Here is a 16,595-nt window from a genome sequence, read left to right on the forward strand (position 1 = left end):
AAATAAATAAATAATAAAGATTTTCGCCGCCCTCCAAATAGCTAACTATAAAAACCTGTGTTCCAGTCTTCCATGTATGAATAAATGTGCCGCGAGTGAGCGGTACAGCTCGTATGGATAAGGAGTACTGCAGTAGACTATTGCTTATAAAATCCTACTCTTTACTGGGGTCTAGTAATGACAATAAAGTAATTATGCAATTTGGCTACTTTTCCGAAAATCAATGCAATATTTTTTTTTAGCATGGGTGGCTTCAATTAGTCACCATTGATGATATTCCGTCGGGGGAGACTAACATTGCATAATTACCTTTTTTTTCACTCTTTAGTGATAACATACTAAAATATATATTAAAATAATATAAAATTGTATAAACGTGATCATGAATAAAGGTAAGGTCTGGATTGAACCCACCCGCTCGCAGGGCGCCCTGCTCGCATAGTTTTATATTTTAAGAAAATTACATGGTACAATTTAATGGTGGTATGGTACTTTTAAGAATAGATTTAGGATTTTCTGTAGGTACTGCAGACTATAATTGCATATGGATAAAGAAACAAAATGTATAATAACTCACTAATAACTTTATTCCAAAATATACTTAATCTAATTATACCCTATTTGTGTGAGCTACTAAGTCAAATTTCGCTGGTGCGTGGGACCGGGGGGCTGGCTCCACTGGTCTTTCAGGTTCAGATTCCACCAGCGCCTTCCAGAGTTGTATCGCTGGCAGCTCGATGAGGAGACAGCAAGGTATGGAGACCAGGTACGTGAGGACTGAGGCTATTATAAGGAGGGAAATCTGTAAAAAAGGCATCAGCATAAATATATTTTTTAAGTAATTAGTAAACGGAATCGATGGTCGTATATTAGACACACACATTTTTGCCTAATAATAGAAATGATAAGTGCTGCTGTGTTCCGATTTAAAAGGTATGAGGAGACATAGTTATTATAAGAGTTCCAACTGAATACTCAGGAGTAGACACGCACCTGCGGCCAACTTCTAGTATCTAGTTTTATTTTTCCTGTTTACCATATTTTGCAATTACCCCAAATTGTTTTTCCCTCCATTCTTATTAATTACATCATGAAAAAAGTTGTCAAAGGTATATGAAGTCTATTATACTCGTACATGGTCAAGGAAGTGGACTAGACGATATTCCTTGTGATTCTGAGAGGAAACCCGTACACAAATGGAACAGTAATGAGTTATCAACGAGTCCAACGATATTACACACATACATACCATGGAGAATAACGACGCATGACCAAGCTGAGTGTTGTTGGCCACCGCGAACCGGAGGATGATGAAGTGGATGACGTAAGCGCAGTATGACAACCTGCCCAAGACGTGGAAACCTCGCCACATCAACATATCCCTGAACACAGCTGAAACAAATATTGCCTTGAATATTAAATTATTCACAAAGGCACCAAATGTGGGAAGGAGTCCACAAAATATATTTAAGCGGGAAGGGAAAAAACGGAGGGAGATTACATCATAATTATATATAATCCAAAAGACAAATTAATTTGAGACTACACAACTTTTCTAAGTTTTGAACTATCTGAATTGCTGTCCCTCTAGAGTCAGTTAGAGATAGCTACATAGCTGTGATCACTTAAGATTAGGACAACGCATGCCTGTTTTTTTTTTTTTTTGCTTTAAAAATATGTCATTGTATAGATATCTGTGAACTGGAATATGTATAATTTATCTTTTATCACCTAAAACACGGAGTATACTGATACATCCAACATCAGCTCCATTAAATCTCAAATTTTACCAGCAATAAGATACTCACATTTACACCTACTGAGGCAGCCTAATAAGAATACGTTGAAGAATATAGCAACAAGCAGACGGTCGAATGACGAGTACAAAGCGGCTGCCCAGTTTGGTGGAGGACTGTCGGAGAGGAAGACCACACCAGCGAGCACCACGGTCCCTCCCAGTGTTAAAGCTGCGTGGAAGAGTATGTTGAAAACCTGGAAAGAGAATGGTTGGGATTTGACTTGTAAAGAGAAAATAATATTTCAAGAAATTGGCAAGTATTTTACAGACTTAGGAACTGAGAAAAAGCAGTTCAAATGATATGCGGCGACAATAAAAAGGATACCAAGTTTAAGGACCTGGAATATTTGAACATCTCTTTATGTTGGACCTAAGGACATTTGCAGCTAAAAAAAATGGACAATGCATCACCGGCTTTAAAGAAGAGCCTTTTTGGACCTTTTTGAACAACTCCATGATAACGATAATAAAACATACCTTGCTTTCATTCAACTTGACTCCATTAATTTGGTTGTGATGGTGTATGAAGGCAGTAGCGATTCCACCTAGATACCCGGCTAGGTTCATCCAGCTGGGTAAGTAGAGGATTGGCAATATCCTGGACCCAAGGAACATGGTGCGTAGTATTCTGTAAATTAATCAATGTTAAAATTATGCAACGGTGGTTAAAATTTCACGGAGTTTCTTCAATGTATAACTTGACACCCTGTTTTAATTGAAAAGCATAATCTACCGTTAGAATATATTTTTTATCACAAATACGCCATCATAATCAAATCGTAATTCTAAAATGACAAGTTTTTAACTTTATCTACGTAATCCTGTAGTATAGTCTTGAACATTTACAATGTAATAATACAGTATCCTAAAAAAACTTTATATCTATTCGATAGATGTGTGAACTCACTCGGGCGACTGCGCAGTAATTATCGGAGTCAGATCGTAGAAGTATACCACCAGGCCCGCGGCCGCAGCTGATGCAGCCACGAAGGTACAGAGTACGGGTATGACCGCGGATCGGTAGCGAACTAGCAGCAGAAGAAGAAGGATACCGAAGATATGGAGCTGCATGTCAGCTGCTAAGTACCTGACCAAGAAAATAAATAAACTAAAATTAATATCCTACTCACGGAATAATAGAAAATGTCCTACTGATAAATAATTACTTAAAATGTTATTGCCAGTATTTTGTAGTATGAAAAATGGTTTTAGTGATTTTTTGGATATGCCCTTAAAGAACACATACAAAGATAAATACACACACCTGTTTGGCCGGGGATCAAACCCGGAACCCATTACGTCACTCCGATCGTTTGATAGATTACTGTGTTATAATTATTTGACATTTGACAACATTATCATTAACCTTCATAACAATGCATAATAACTCTCATCGTAAAAGCCATTTCCTAAGAGAGAAGAAACCACTTGACAACATTTTTTATCTTATTCATCATCATTATCATCTTCCTTATCAACACTTGTTGTTAAAACCTTGATTTTCTTATGAATCTTAAGGACTCTTAAGGATCATGAAGATATTTATATATCTACATAATATACAACAAGTTATCGACTTATTTACAAAATTTACATATATACAAAAATGAAAAACAAATATATAAAAACAAAAACACTACCATAAAAAATTGTCACCATCACTGTCTTTGGGCAAGGTTCCTAAAATATATATCTTATATGTATATACCTTCAATTTCATCAAACACATCATCATTATCAATATCATCAACAACACCTTATTCACCGTTCACGTAATAATTATTTTGATCCTCACCATGTATGTCCCATGCAGAACTTCCCCAAGGGTATGTGATTGTGGACATATAGCACGTGGTACCACCACCGCTCCGAGCAGTCGTGGGCTTCGCGCTCCACGATCCAGGCCCACTGTGGCCCAGCGCCCATCAATGGGTACCAGGCTATCGTGAACCAGAGCGCCAGAACTGCTATTGGTGTCAACCTGAGCAATAAAGTCGTGTAAATATGTATACAGTGTTTAGGAAGGTTTGTGAAGTTTATTTAAGAAAGACTTGAAGACTGATTACTCTTATAACGCTATACAAGAAAATAGATCTGTATCAGCGCAAATATTGGACACTTTTTAAAGATTATTTTAGGACGTTTTTTAGGATTATTACTTATTAGGCTATTTCCTTGTCGGTCTCTTCGACTGTTTTGCCATAAAATCCCTATTTGCTCTTGCTAAAAACTATTAGTATCTATGAAAATCTAGAATATGTAGATCTAGGGTCGCAAGGGGTTGTTGACCCGTGTTTTAGATGAGAGACTAAATATTTTTATTTTACCAAAAAAAAAATGACTCTTAAAAGAAAAGGAAGATTTACCTAATATTTACTTTATCACGAAAAAACGAAGTCAATAACTCTAACATCAATACTGTGTGTGAAAACTTACCGGATGTATCTGTTGATGATGGACATAAGACACTGAGGGAAGGTCAAGTTGCGTTTCTCGGAGGTGATAAGCACGGAGTAGGCGGTGAGGAAGCCGGAGAGAGAGAAGAAGGCTTGGAGCCAGAGCGGTGAGTTGAGGACCAGCTTCCAACCGAAGTGGTCGTACATCTAGAAGATAGCTTGAGTAAGTAATGATAAATTCATATAAGACGACCCGCGTGGGGGAGCGGTCATCATACCGGTCTGACGCGCAAAGGGCCCCGGGTTCGATTCCAGTCCAGACAGATATCTGAATGATGAATTTAGATATCTGTTCTGGGTCTGTGTTTGTGTGTGTTCATGAAATCCACGATACAGGGAATCGTGTGGGGCGGGAGTGTAGAAAGCGCTTATTTATTATTATTATACAAGCAGTGATAGCCTAGTGACTAATAGTGAAAACTCGACCTCTACTCTAGCATCTCTGATTTTTTAAAGTTATATGCGTATTCGAAATAATTATCAGTAACGTTAAGGGTGACAGAGAACATCATAGGAAACCCTATACGCCTGACAGTTCTTTGAGAAGAAAGTTCTCAAAAGTCAGCAATTCGCACTTGACTAACGCCTATTGATTATGGCCTAAATGACTCTTACTCTGAGAGGAAACCCGTGATCAGCAATGGAGTACTGTAATGGGTTCATGTTAATAATAATTCATATATAAAGATTCAAATCACTCACCTTTTCAATAAATTGTGGATTGTCGATGTAGGAGTATACATAAATTAGTATGACATGTGAAAATATCACACATTGTATTCCTAAAAACCTGAAAAGTAATTAAAAATATACTTTTACCAAATGTAAGATTAAAGGAATAAATTGGATATAAAGGAATTTAGAAGAAGTTTTCACTGCCATTTATAAATTTAAGAAAGAAAGAAAGAAAAAATAAATGTCTATAGTACGTTTATAATAAACCCCCAATAAGAAGTATCTTAAATTTTTAAAATTTAAAGGTGGCCGAACCCTTTGTAGTATGCCGCGGGCGGCACCGCCGTCACGCCTATTTCTGCCTAATAACAGCAGTGTTAAGCACTGCTGTGTTCTTGTTTGAAGAGTATCGTAAGGGAGACATACTTTTCCAAGGCGTTCTAGCTTAGTACTCAGGAATAGCGACGCATTTGGCCGACCCCAAGTAGAAATATCTAATCCTATCTGGGGTTGATTACAGATGTCCATGGCAGTAGCCACTTACCATCAAGTGGACAGTATGCTCGTCTACTACTCCTATATTATAAAAAAGGGAAAACAACACCGTTTAACATTGCTATGATACAGAAATACAGTTCACAGTTGTTCCATAAAACCGATCTGAGTCTAGCTTTTTAAATTCGGAAGTTATTTGCTTTAAACCCTCACCTCACTCCTTCGATGCAAGCTAGGTCCTTCATCCGTTCGTCCTTCCTAGGTTTGGATCTGTCATACGTCATTATCGACCAGTTACGCATTATTGAGAATGCTAGTAGAAATTTGTTACCTGAAAACGGAAAATATATGAAAAATTACACACACACACGTCACACACACACACGTACATAAAAAGTATGATGTTGCACACACAGTTACTTAAAAGGTGTCGAGCTTAAATTCTCAATGGTTCGTGAATTCTACCAATCCACACTTGGTGAGCGGTGGACTATGCTCCTCTCACTCCGCGAGGACACCCATGCCCATCAGAGGAACTGTAATGGGCTGACGACAACTTCCATCTTACTCAGAAAATACAAGACTTCTATGAACTCTCAACTTATATACTAAATCATCAGATCTAAATCCTGGTATGATAATTAGAACAGCTCACCATCAGCCTTCGCACATCTTTCTCCCAGGATATGGAGACCAGTTGCCAAGAACGTGATGACAACAATGGCGATGCAAATAACCCCCAGGGATCTTGCGGAGCTTGAAGCTGGCTCAGGGTCTGATGAAGAGCACCAGCTCGTTGATAGCACCTGGGCCTGGAATATTTTATTTTTATCAGAAAACTAAATGATGTTTGAAATAAGTCTAATTTCGCTTTCGTAATAAACGCAATTAAATAATGCGCCAGATTTGTGAATATTAAAACTTATAGGATTTTTATTTCGTAACATACTTAATAATTTTCTCAAAATATTTCATAAGCTTTCAAAAACAATGAAAAACGTGTTCAGAATGCCAATAACCAATTATATGGAATGTGAGGGCAATCAACTCAACGCAAATGTATATAAACTTTAATAACATAAGTATTATTATAAGTTATTATAAAAATCAAGCATTCCTTCGCAGTTTTGAATTTCTAAGCGAGATTGATAACCACTGCATCATCTATCTGCCACAAAACGACAATGTTTGTGTGATAATTTGAAGAAGAAGAAGAAGAAGCAACGACACATCTGGAACCGACTTTAAGTAAAGCTTTAATTTGTAGAGTTGATTAGATATCCTTGTGCATCTTATACCAATCAAATGAACTATATGCTAGTTTGCTTTTAAAATCAATAAAAATCAAAACCCATCACTGAAAACCGCATAAAAATCGTACCCATGGATTCGGAGATCATTGATAACATAACATTTCAAGATCATACTGCTTTTAGTCCACCCAGTACCCACCTCTAGCCCAAACTCCTGCATACTCTGGTTGACGCAGACCTGGGCAGCAGTCCGCCAGTCCCCAGGACCGTCGGCGACTCCACATCGTGACACACACACACCACGGTGGATCTGAGTTCGATTGTAGTGCTTGAGGGTCACGTTGGAGTAGTCCTGGAAATTAAATTAATTATCTATATTAATATTGGTAACTATTTGCATACCGAACTTTCTTTTAAAAATATTTCTAACTTTCAGAAAAGGCATAGTATAGTATAGACTTGGAGTATAGTCAAGACTCTGAGGTTCTCAAATGTACTTATCTACTGCCCCATTTTGGAGTCAACTATTTTCTGGCCACCCCAAAATAATTTTAACGCCCTCCCAAAACATTTAATCATACATTTTTGAGAACTCAATAAAACAAAAAGCTTAGGATTAATAACAAAATTAGTTTAAAAAAACACATCAGCAATTGTCCCCTACTAAACCGCTAAAGATCCTTAATCTCTCTAAGCTCTTTGCAACATGTAGTCTTCCAACGCACACAAGTCCTTTCTTTGCACTTTGAGAGACACTGGTTTAGTAATATTTACCTTGAAGTGTCTTTATTTATGTATATCATTCATACTTAGAAAGAAATCTGACGAAATGAATCTAATTTTGTAACATTGATAAACATTCTGTGACGTCTAATATCGTATTGATTGAATGCAACGTTTTTAACACGCTTTTATTAGCTTGGTTATGTATGTATGTATGTAACAGAGTAACGGAATCTTTGAACCCGATTTTTATCCACTTTGAACGTTCAGTTTAATTCAAAATTTTGAAGCAAAAACCGATGACAATACACGATTTTAATAATTTTGTACCATTGTCCCTATTAACATCCTCAAAAAAGCGTGGGGTGCTCCACTTATCAGATTTCGAAAAGCACCCCACACTTTTTCACAATTATACTATTTACTGTTCCTTAATTGATTCGTAGATTGAAAATTATTTTCTACTTTTTAGTTTTTTTTTAGTTGATTTTATCATAAAAGCGTGTTTTTTAGTTTTTGGCCTACATTAATTTCTCGTTAGGCTATAATATAGGGAGAAAAAATCATCCAAATACAAGTTGCAATAGAGTAAATGATTTTAAGCGCCACGAACTTTATGAATGCTGCATTTTTTATAAATGCCCATGATATAGGAAATCCTAGTGTGAGTTTTTGCATATTACTTATTATGCAAGTAATTTCTTTGCAAACGGTTTTTCCACACGACCTTGAGTTAAGAACTTAGGAATTATTCACCTTAATCGAAGCTACGTTGGCTGTTTGCCAATGCGCTGTGGTATGTATGGAGAATTAATTAGGTGCCTTCTCAACCTGAGAATCACTATTGACAAACTTTAACGCAGGTGTTTTTACTTTACACATTTTTTTGTAAACGACAACGAAGCAAATAAAATTAATTTTTAATATAAAAAAATATGGTGATGATATATCTAATGAATAATCAAGATGTGTAACATTAGCTGTGTTGATAAATAAATAAAATAATAATAAAAAATAAATTAAATTAAGATGTTTCGCAATATACACATTGTGCGTTCGGTTGGAACTGCCGAAATTTGTTCAACACACAGCCGTGCGTTTAGATTTATTTGGGTTGTAAAATTTACCAAAATTCAGAAAACGATCAATATTAAGTACTGATTTAAGTGAAAATACTTTACAAATAAATATTTTTTATATATAGTATAGGTACATTTTTACGAAACATCAAATGAATTCTTTTTTAAGTACAAAAAAATATGGTTTGTTAGGTATTATCTATATACTATTTTATTCTATTACACCCGCCTACAGCGACGTTTAAATAAATTATATGAAATATCTCAAGTAAAGTAAACAGTTAAATACATTACAAAGTAACTATACAGTTGTGGACTTTGAGAACCACTGTCTTGTTTACAGGGGCTCGGCGCCAATAAACTATGGATAACGAAGCGTCGTGTGGTCACCGTTGCATCACCAACACCGATCTGACACAGGTATACCTACATATATATACAGATATCTACAGATATATGTATGTTACATTATTTTTGCTTTACAAGTGTCGTATTAGACTAGCATTCATAAAGTACACTTCAGTGTTAATGTTTTTGGCTATTTTCATTTTCGAAACGCTATCGTGATGATTTATCCAAAAGTTTTGGGTATTAAGTTACAGGCTATCGTTTTTCTAATTTTTTTACATAAAAAAGAGGCGAATAGATGTAATTTCCTAGTTTACCACATACAAACCCGCAATAGGAAATCCCTTTTTTTAAACCTTAGTAAAAAAATAGATAAACTACATACATTTTCCATTTATTCGCATATTTAATAGAAAAACATTAAAGCTTAGATCAATCACACTAATCTCAAATTCACGCGCAGTGTGGGGCGATCCTAACCCGTCTCACAATATCGTAAATCTTATGCGGTTAACCTTGACATAGTGTTGCGATATGACACGTTAGAAAGATTGCTTTAAACACAAATATGTGAAATTGTGTGTTACATCTATATTTTTATAAGGTTGAAACGAGCGTGCTTTCGTGATGGTAAGTGGCTACTGGCAACCATTGACATCTGTATCCGCATATGGAGCAGGTTCTACATGGTGCCGATCACAGATGCATTGCCACGTATGAGGACTGAGATCACAGGCCTGTATCTTCACGTGCTCTTCTCCAAGATAAGTAAATCAAGTATTTTCCTTACCTACCTACCGGATCCTAAGTAAAATAAAATGATGTCCCTGTAGTTCCGGGGCTTGCATAGGGCTACGGTATCCCCGGCCTGTCGTAAGAGGTGACTAAAAGGGCTCTCCCGGTATTGGGGGAGGCAAGAGTGGGAAGCTCGAACCGTCTAGCAAGTGAGCCCGGGAAGGAGGGACGAAGGGGAGGTTTTAGTGCGGTAAAAAATCCACATAACCCCGCGTCGCTCCCACTTCGTCGGGTACCTTTTAAAGGTTGTCCCCTCGTAAAAAAATGAACCAATAAAATTAAGAAGGACCAATAAAAACCCTACCTAGGTTTGTTTTACTAACCTATTTAGCAAGTGACCACTAACCATAAGGTCGACCGCATGCCCGTTTGATAAGTAACTTACCATCTTAAAAAAATACTAATTACCGGCGAAATATTTAATATATAATTTATAAAAACCAAAAACAATTTCTGTCTACAAAAATTAATATTTCCATGTTTGGTAAGCAATCAGTGGATAGATTATAAATTAATAACTTGACAGCCCTGAGCGTGATCGTTATGTCAGATCCATTCCTTGACCCGTACTAACGCAATACATCTTTACACATGCACATGTTATACTATTTACATAATGTTTATTTGGATCTTTAAACTACTTGTGTTCTGATAAAATCTAGAATAGATAGTGCGATATGAGGAAAATGCTAGTAATACGTTTTTTCTTTTATTCTTTTGTATAATAACACAAACTATTTTCTTGGCCCAACTTACAACTTTTATTATTCCCGCGTAAAATACAAGTCTCGCGCCAAGCGCGTTCTTTTCTTTGTTTATGCTAATGCATACAATCGTATAAACTATAACCCAGGGGTTCCCAATCTTTTGTAACCCGCGGCGCAGTTACAAGTTCGATATTTTTTCACGGCGCCCTGTTCTAACTAACTATTAGAAGAAGACAGTCGAAAGAAATAGGTACCCACAATAATAGTAGTTACGTTAGGTTGTAGGTAGGTCGAAACGAAAATTAAAACACCACAATATAAAATTGTACCACACTTATGTTATTTTAAAAGACTTTAAACGGAAAACAACAAGAAATACTTGAGGAAAAGCAAAAATTAAATACGATATTTATTCAGTCAAATCAATGTGAATCAAAACGCCAATATTTGTGGTGTCAAATAATTAGCGGATCGACTCACGGCGCCCCTCTTTACTTTCTACGGCGCACCAGGGCGCCACGGCGCACACTTTGGGAACCCCTGCTATAACCCATACAGCCAGTGACTATATAAATGGGCACTTATTATTATAAAAATCATCATCATCATCATCATCATCATCATGAAAATAGCACAGAATAAATAATTAAAATAATACTATAATAAAATAATTTGAATATATTGCTAACATGTATAATATAGTAACAGACGAGCATGCAGTCCACCTGATGGTAAGTGGCTACTGTCGCGCATGGACAACTGTAATTAATCCCATATAGAATTAGATATTCCTATCTGAAGTCGGCAACAGATGCGCCGCTACCCCTGAGGACTAACCTGGAACGCCTCGGAAAAGTATGTCTCCCTTACACCCATCCAGACCACAGCCATGAACCAGAACACAGCAGCGCTTAACTCTGTTATGAGGCAGAAAAAGGTGTTGCAGTGGTGCCGCCAGAGTCGAACCAAAAAGGGTTCTACCACCTTCTATTACTTAGAGGCTTTTTGACTAAGGCAGAATCTTTTGTGGTACGGCTCCAGAGGTACGATCGCCACACCTGTTTCTGCTGTATAACAGTAGTGTTAAGCGCAACTGTCTTGTCTAAGGGAAACGTACTCCGAGGCATTCAAACTTAGTTCCCAGGAGTAACAACGTATCTGTAGCGAACCTCGATTTCTGCCATCTCTTAAAACAATATTATTTTAATCATACTTTTACTTTTTTTGCAGGAAATTTAACTTTTTAAGCAAAATATGACAATTTCAGTTGGTTTTATACAACGGATAAGCGAAAAATTAAGTTTGTTCAACTGTGTAGATATTACGGAATATTGTACTGTTTTAAGGAGGAAATAAAACTTTCCTGAACTATGATGGTTTTTAAAAGATGGTGGTATGCCCGTAGGACTCTGATCTATTCAGAGACTGATTACAGAATCCATGGGCCGCAGTAGCCACATACCCGCAAGTCTACATGCATACATACTGCATGCGTTTGCAACTTCAATATTTTAATAAAAACTAGACAAATGGAGAGTTTACTCTCGCAGAGAGGGTTCCGTAAAAAAAAAATGTAAAATATGTTTAGAACCTGAAAATTAGTTTATTTTAACAGACGAACGGACAGATCCTGAACAGGACAGTATAAGGTCTGTTTTATTAATTTTCGGAATTCTAAAAAAGGTGACCTACATACACAATCCTTTATACAATCTATAAAAATACTTACCTCAAGTAAATTCATCAACGTTGATGACGAGTTTGGCAGTAGGACTGCATCCACCATGCAGTACACGTCTCCAGGTCGCCTGCATGATAACCAGTTGTCCAATCCGTATAACGGTGGCAGGGATGCGTATGTAGTTTCTATACAAATAATGTTTTTATCAAACGCCACACCACTACAGATTTGGAGATAACCAAGAAATTTGTAACAAGTAATTTCGCCTCAACAAAGTCTTTGTTATCATCATCAACAACCCATTATTGTCCCATTGCTGGACTCGGGTCTCCTTTCAGAGTGAGAAGGATTAGGCCATAGTCCACCGCGCTGACCAAGTGCGTATTGGTATACTTCACATACTTTTGATTTTTTTTTACCAGGTTTCCCCACGAGGTTAACCAGGTTTCCCCACGATGTTTTCTTTCACTGTTTGCTTAAACTTGCTTAAGTGATACTTAATTTCTAATACGCACATAACTTTCAAAAATCAAAGGTTTGGGATTTGTACCTAGGACGCATCGATCGAGAGGCCGAGTTTCTTAACCACTAGGCTGTCACTGCTTCCACCTAGCTTATCACTTTGTTATTATGTTAGGGAGTAATTCTGATTTGTCGCAGTCATCTGTGTATTTCAAATTAATTATCATTTGCGTAAAGAGTAAAGGCCAATATCGACCCTAAAGGTATGCCTGAGTTCTTAAAAAACTTCTCAAGGGCGAGCAAAGTCTACCGCTCATGGCCAGCGTGGTGGACTATGACCAGGTGTTCAAGTTGGTGCTGTTACAAATTATAACAATTGGGTAACAACTTAACATATCCTTCGAAGCGTAAACGAACACGACATTTAACCACTAGCGGTCACCCATCCAACTGTTGACCGCGCCCGATGTTGCTTAACTTTTAAAAAAAATTTGAGGTGTATTAGACCTCGATGAAATGCTAGTAATAAATTACAATTGTAAGTAATGAAGTGCTAGAGCCTGTGTGGTTCTACCGTCGAGGTACCGTTTCTAAGGTGAAGCAATTCTTTGAGTTTTGATGCAAAGGTTTGGATGACGGCTGTCTTACATAAGAGGCGACCATCCTAGACCTCAGGAGTTTTATGATATATACCAGCGTTTCCCAGCCTTTTTCAGTCCACGGACCCTTAGGAAATCAAGCACAGTTTTCACGGACCCCCATAATAAAATAAACAGCAAAAAAAAGGATTAGGTATGTATTTTAGTTATTACAGATACAAAAAAAAAACAAATACATAATAACTGTTTATTATGAAAAATATGAAAAAAAAAAATATGTGAAGGTTGGTGTTGCTTTTTTGCAACTAAATCAGGGATATTCGGGTTGATGTTGCTACTAAGCTGTAATCTCAAATCAGATTCTACTTGTAATCTGTTTCTGTACTTGTGTTTTGTATAAACAAGAGTAGAGCCTTTTCACATAGGTATGTGGTTGAAAAAAGCAGTAAAGCGGCCCTTTTGCATTTAATGAACGATTTACGTATAGTCCAGAGATGACACCGCGAACCCCCATACATATACTCGCGGACCCCCAGGGGTCCGCGGACCACAGGTTGGGAAACGCGGATATATAACATAAGACCTTTTTTTGTGAGAGACCTATTTTCATTTCATTTTCACAGTATTAACGCATCTGTGATCGGCTTTAGGTAGATCCGTTCTATATAGACTTGGTTAGAGGTTCATGGACAGCAGTGACCCCTAAACAGGTGGAATACATGCCTCATTAAATATAACATTCCAGGGTTATATTCTTACGCAATATTAATGATATTGACATTTACCATTTAACTCCGAAGCGCCAAACACCGCAGCATAACTTAACACACTAATAATTATTGTAAATCTTTGGTTGCACATTATTACACTGTCACGTCACTATTATGGTCAAAATAAAAATTAAACTTTAACTTCAACTTATAAACATAATAATTATAAGACTAACTATTTCTGAACACTTTTCACTGCTGGAATATAAACTTTAATTATATTTTCAATTTTACTCATTAAACTCACCGTTATTAAATAAGATGCATATAAAATAATAAATGAAATATAAGTAATATATAAAAAATAAATAAAATATCTTGCAGTATATTAATTTAAATTCGTAAGTATAATATTAGGCACCGTTAACAGTTAATTAATGGATATTACAATTAAAATATAGTTTTACTAAGCAAATATAAAATAGGGTCATACCATTACATATTGCAATCTATACTAATATTATAAAAAGGAAAACTTTGTTTGTTTGATTGATTGTAATGAATAGGCTCAAAAACTACTGAACCGATTTTAAAAATTATTTCACCATTCGAAAGCTACATTATCCATTAGTAACATAGGCTATATTTCATATGAAATATATATGATAAATAGATTTTGAGGCGGTACAAAGTTTGCCGGGTCAGCTAGTATTATATAAATGTTTTATTGATTTCTATCTTCGATCAAGAGTACTAAGTTTAGTTGGTATTGTTGATCGAAGATTTTTATCAAAAACTATAAATTAGGCAGTTATTACACAAATTAAATGAACTAAGCGCAAAGTTATTTTCAAAATAACGTTATTTCGTAATTGATTAAAAGCTGTTTGTTCGTTTTTACAAGTATGGAGGTCAATTATAGTAAAAGTAGAACGAAAGATTGCCTTGAGAGGTTGTATTCATTTACGCCGAAAAAATGCGCCTTAAATATTTTTTAAATAATGTTTTGATTATTAATAAAATCTTTAATAATTAAAAATAAAATGAGTAAATATGAAATATGTAATATGTAAATATAATAATAAAAGTGAAATTTATAAATACATCAATAAATCTTAGCATGTGTTTATAAATTAAAAGAACAATATTATACACTTTAAAATTTTTATTTGTATTTTTTTAGACATATACGTTATGTAATAACAATTTAAAATATATAATAAATAATTATATAGATATGCAAGAAATATAAAATTATGACCAATTTAATTATCTTTATTTACAAGAATAAAAAATAATAAATATAAAAATAAGTTAAAAATCGGGAATTAAAAAATTGCGTGCCATGCAATATAAATAAATAAATTAAAATATATTATATTATATTAGTGTTAAATTTAGTAGTATAAGTTTAAATATGGTTTAATTGTATTGTAGTTATATGCTAATTATTCATTTAATTATGAAATAAATTATTATAAGTGAAGGAAAAATAAACTATATAAATATTGATAAAAATGAAGGGATTAAAGTGCAAATACCACAGTCCGTAACACAGAGCACTAGCATGCCGCGAACACACTAACACACTGTGATAGGTGTTGTGTTATGCAGTCAGGGTGGAGGTCCCTTCTCTTGCGTCAAGTGTCTCAATAGATCGATGCGCGAAGTCAAGTTTGGATTGCCGGCAATCGTTTGTTTTTATGTACACACGTGTATGAGCAGACTTGCTTTTATCTAAAAAATACTAGCCCAGAGCGACTCCCACATGCACAACTTCAAGATGATTTTCTGATAAAATATTAAAATTTGAAACCTCACCATTTAATTTCTACTATTTTTATTGAATTGCAACTTTTTGTTAAGGAAATATAGCTTTGGAAAAATTACTAAAATATCCAATTTTCTTTTGATCCTTTATTTTTCGCGTAATTTACTGTCAATTTTTTAATCTCGGCTAAATAAAAATAGATTAAAATATTCCTACTTATACCGGGGTACGTTTAACCTGTTATTCGGTAATACCACGTAAAACAATTCATTACATTCGCGCTAGACACACTTATTTGACTAAAAAAATATTTTATTTAAGGAAAACTAAATTAAACATTGAAAATTCAATAATATTAAAAAATACTATAAAAAAATAAATAATAACTCAAAAAAAGATCTCTCCGGCGGGGAATCGAACCCCGGTCTCCCGCGTGACAGGCGGGGATACTGACCACTATACTACCGAAGACTTACTTACACATTTGAAAACATGTATGATAAATATAATATTACATTGCTTTAACATGTGTTATATTTTTTGTGAAAATATTTTTTAGAAAAAAATTTACAACAAAAAAGAAAGACATAATTACAATTTCACTGCGATTTTGTACATAGAGAAAGTGTTTTGTTTAAAATTTTACTCTACCACTATATTGATGTCACGAAGAACGCCATCTAGCGACCGAATAAAAGATGAATATAGTGCCACCTAGCGGGAACGCTCCAAACTACTTAGTATTATAGTATACCAAAGACACGAACATGGTATTGAACATTGTAGATGAGAATAAATTTAAACATTAACAACTAGTAGTAGGATTGAATCGTAAATGATATGCCAAGGGATACATATATTAAATTACATTACATTACATTGAAGGTGGTGGCCCTTTGTGGTTCGACTCCGGCAGCACCACCGCCACACCTATTTCTACCTAATAACAGCAGTGATAGGCGCTGCTGTGTTCCGTTTTGAAGGGTGTGGTAAGGGAGACAGACTTTTCCGAGGCGTTCCAGCTTAGTCCTCAGGAGTAACGG

The 16,595-nt window shown here is 35.5% G+C and overlaps 1 protein-coding gene and 1 non-coding gene across 2 annotated transcripts; both read right to left on the minus strand.

The window, feature by feature from the left end:
• Positions 1-578: 578 nt before the first annotated feature.
• Positions 579-15,381, minus strand: LOC140752067 (nose resistant to fluoxetine protein 6). Its single transcript, XM_073086213.1, has 14 exons — positions 15,323-15,381; positions 13,857-13,945; positions 12,059-12,195; positions 6,877-7,029; positions 6,080-6,236; positions 5,638-5,755; positions 4,957-5,044; positions 4,235-4,401; positions 3,594-3,779; positions 2,706-2,885; positions 2,276-2,426; positions 1,809-1,992; positions 1,250-1,392; positions 579-802 (listed from the first exon to the last, which is right to left on the minus strand). The coding sequence occupies exons 2-14, from the start codon at positions 13,930-13,932 to the stop codon at positions 611-613; spliced, it is 1,932 nt and encodes a 643-aa protein (XP_072942314.1). The 5' UTR covers positions 13,933-13,945; positions 15,323-15,381; the 3' UTR covers positions 579-610.
• Positions 15,382-15,951: 570 nt separating this feature from the next.
• TRNAD-GUC (transfer RNA aspartic acid (anticodon GUC)) lies at positions 15,952-16,023 on the minus strand. Its single transcript has one exon. It is a non-coding gene; the product is annotated as a tRNA-Asp (tRNA).
• Between the last annotated feature and the right edge of the window lie 572 nt (positions 16,024-16,595).

This window comes from Epargyreus clarus, unplaced genomic scaffold (assembly GCF_041222505.1).
Source record: "Epargyreus clarus isolate Ecla_fem2 unplaced genomic scaffold, WU_Ecla_fem_2.2 ptg000024l, whole genome shotgun sequence".
Lineage (NCBI taxonomy): Eukaryota > Metazoa > Arthropoda > Insecta > Lepidoptera > Hesperiidae > Epargyreus > Epargyreus clarus.

Coding starts and splice junctions, on each gene's coding strand:
- LOC140752067 (XM_073086213.1), bottom strand. CDS start 13,932: ATGTGCAACCAAAGATTTACAATAATTATTAGTGTGTTAAGTTATGCT. Junction 12,196..13,856: donor TGGCGCTTCGGAGTTAAATG/GTAAATGTCAAT, acceptor TTATTTGTATAG/AAACTACATACGCATCCCTG. Junction 3,780..4,234: donor ATCATCAACAGATACATCCG/GTAAGTTTTCAC, acceptor TTTATTGCTCAG/GTTGACACCAATAGCAGTTC.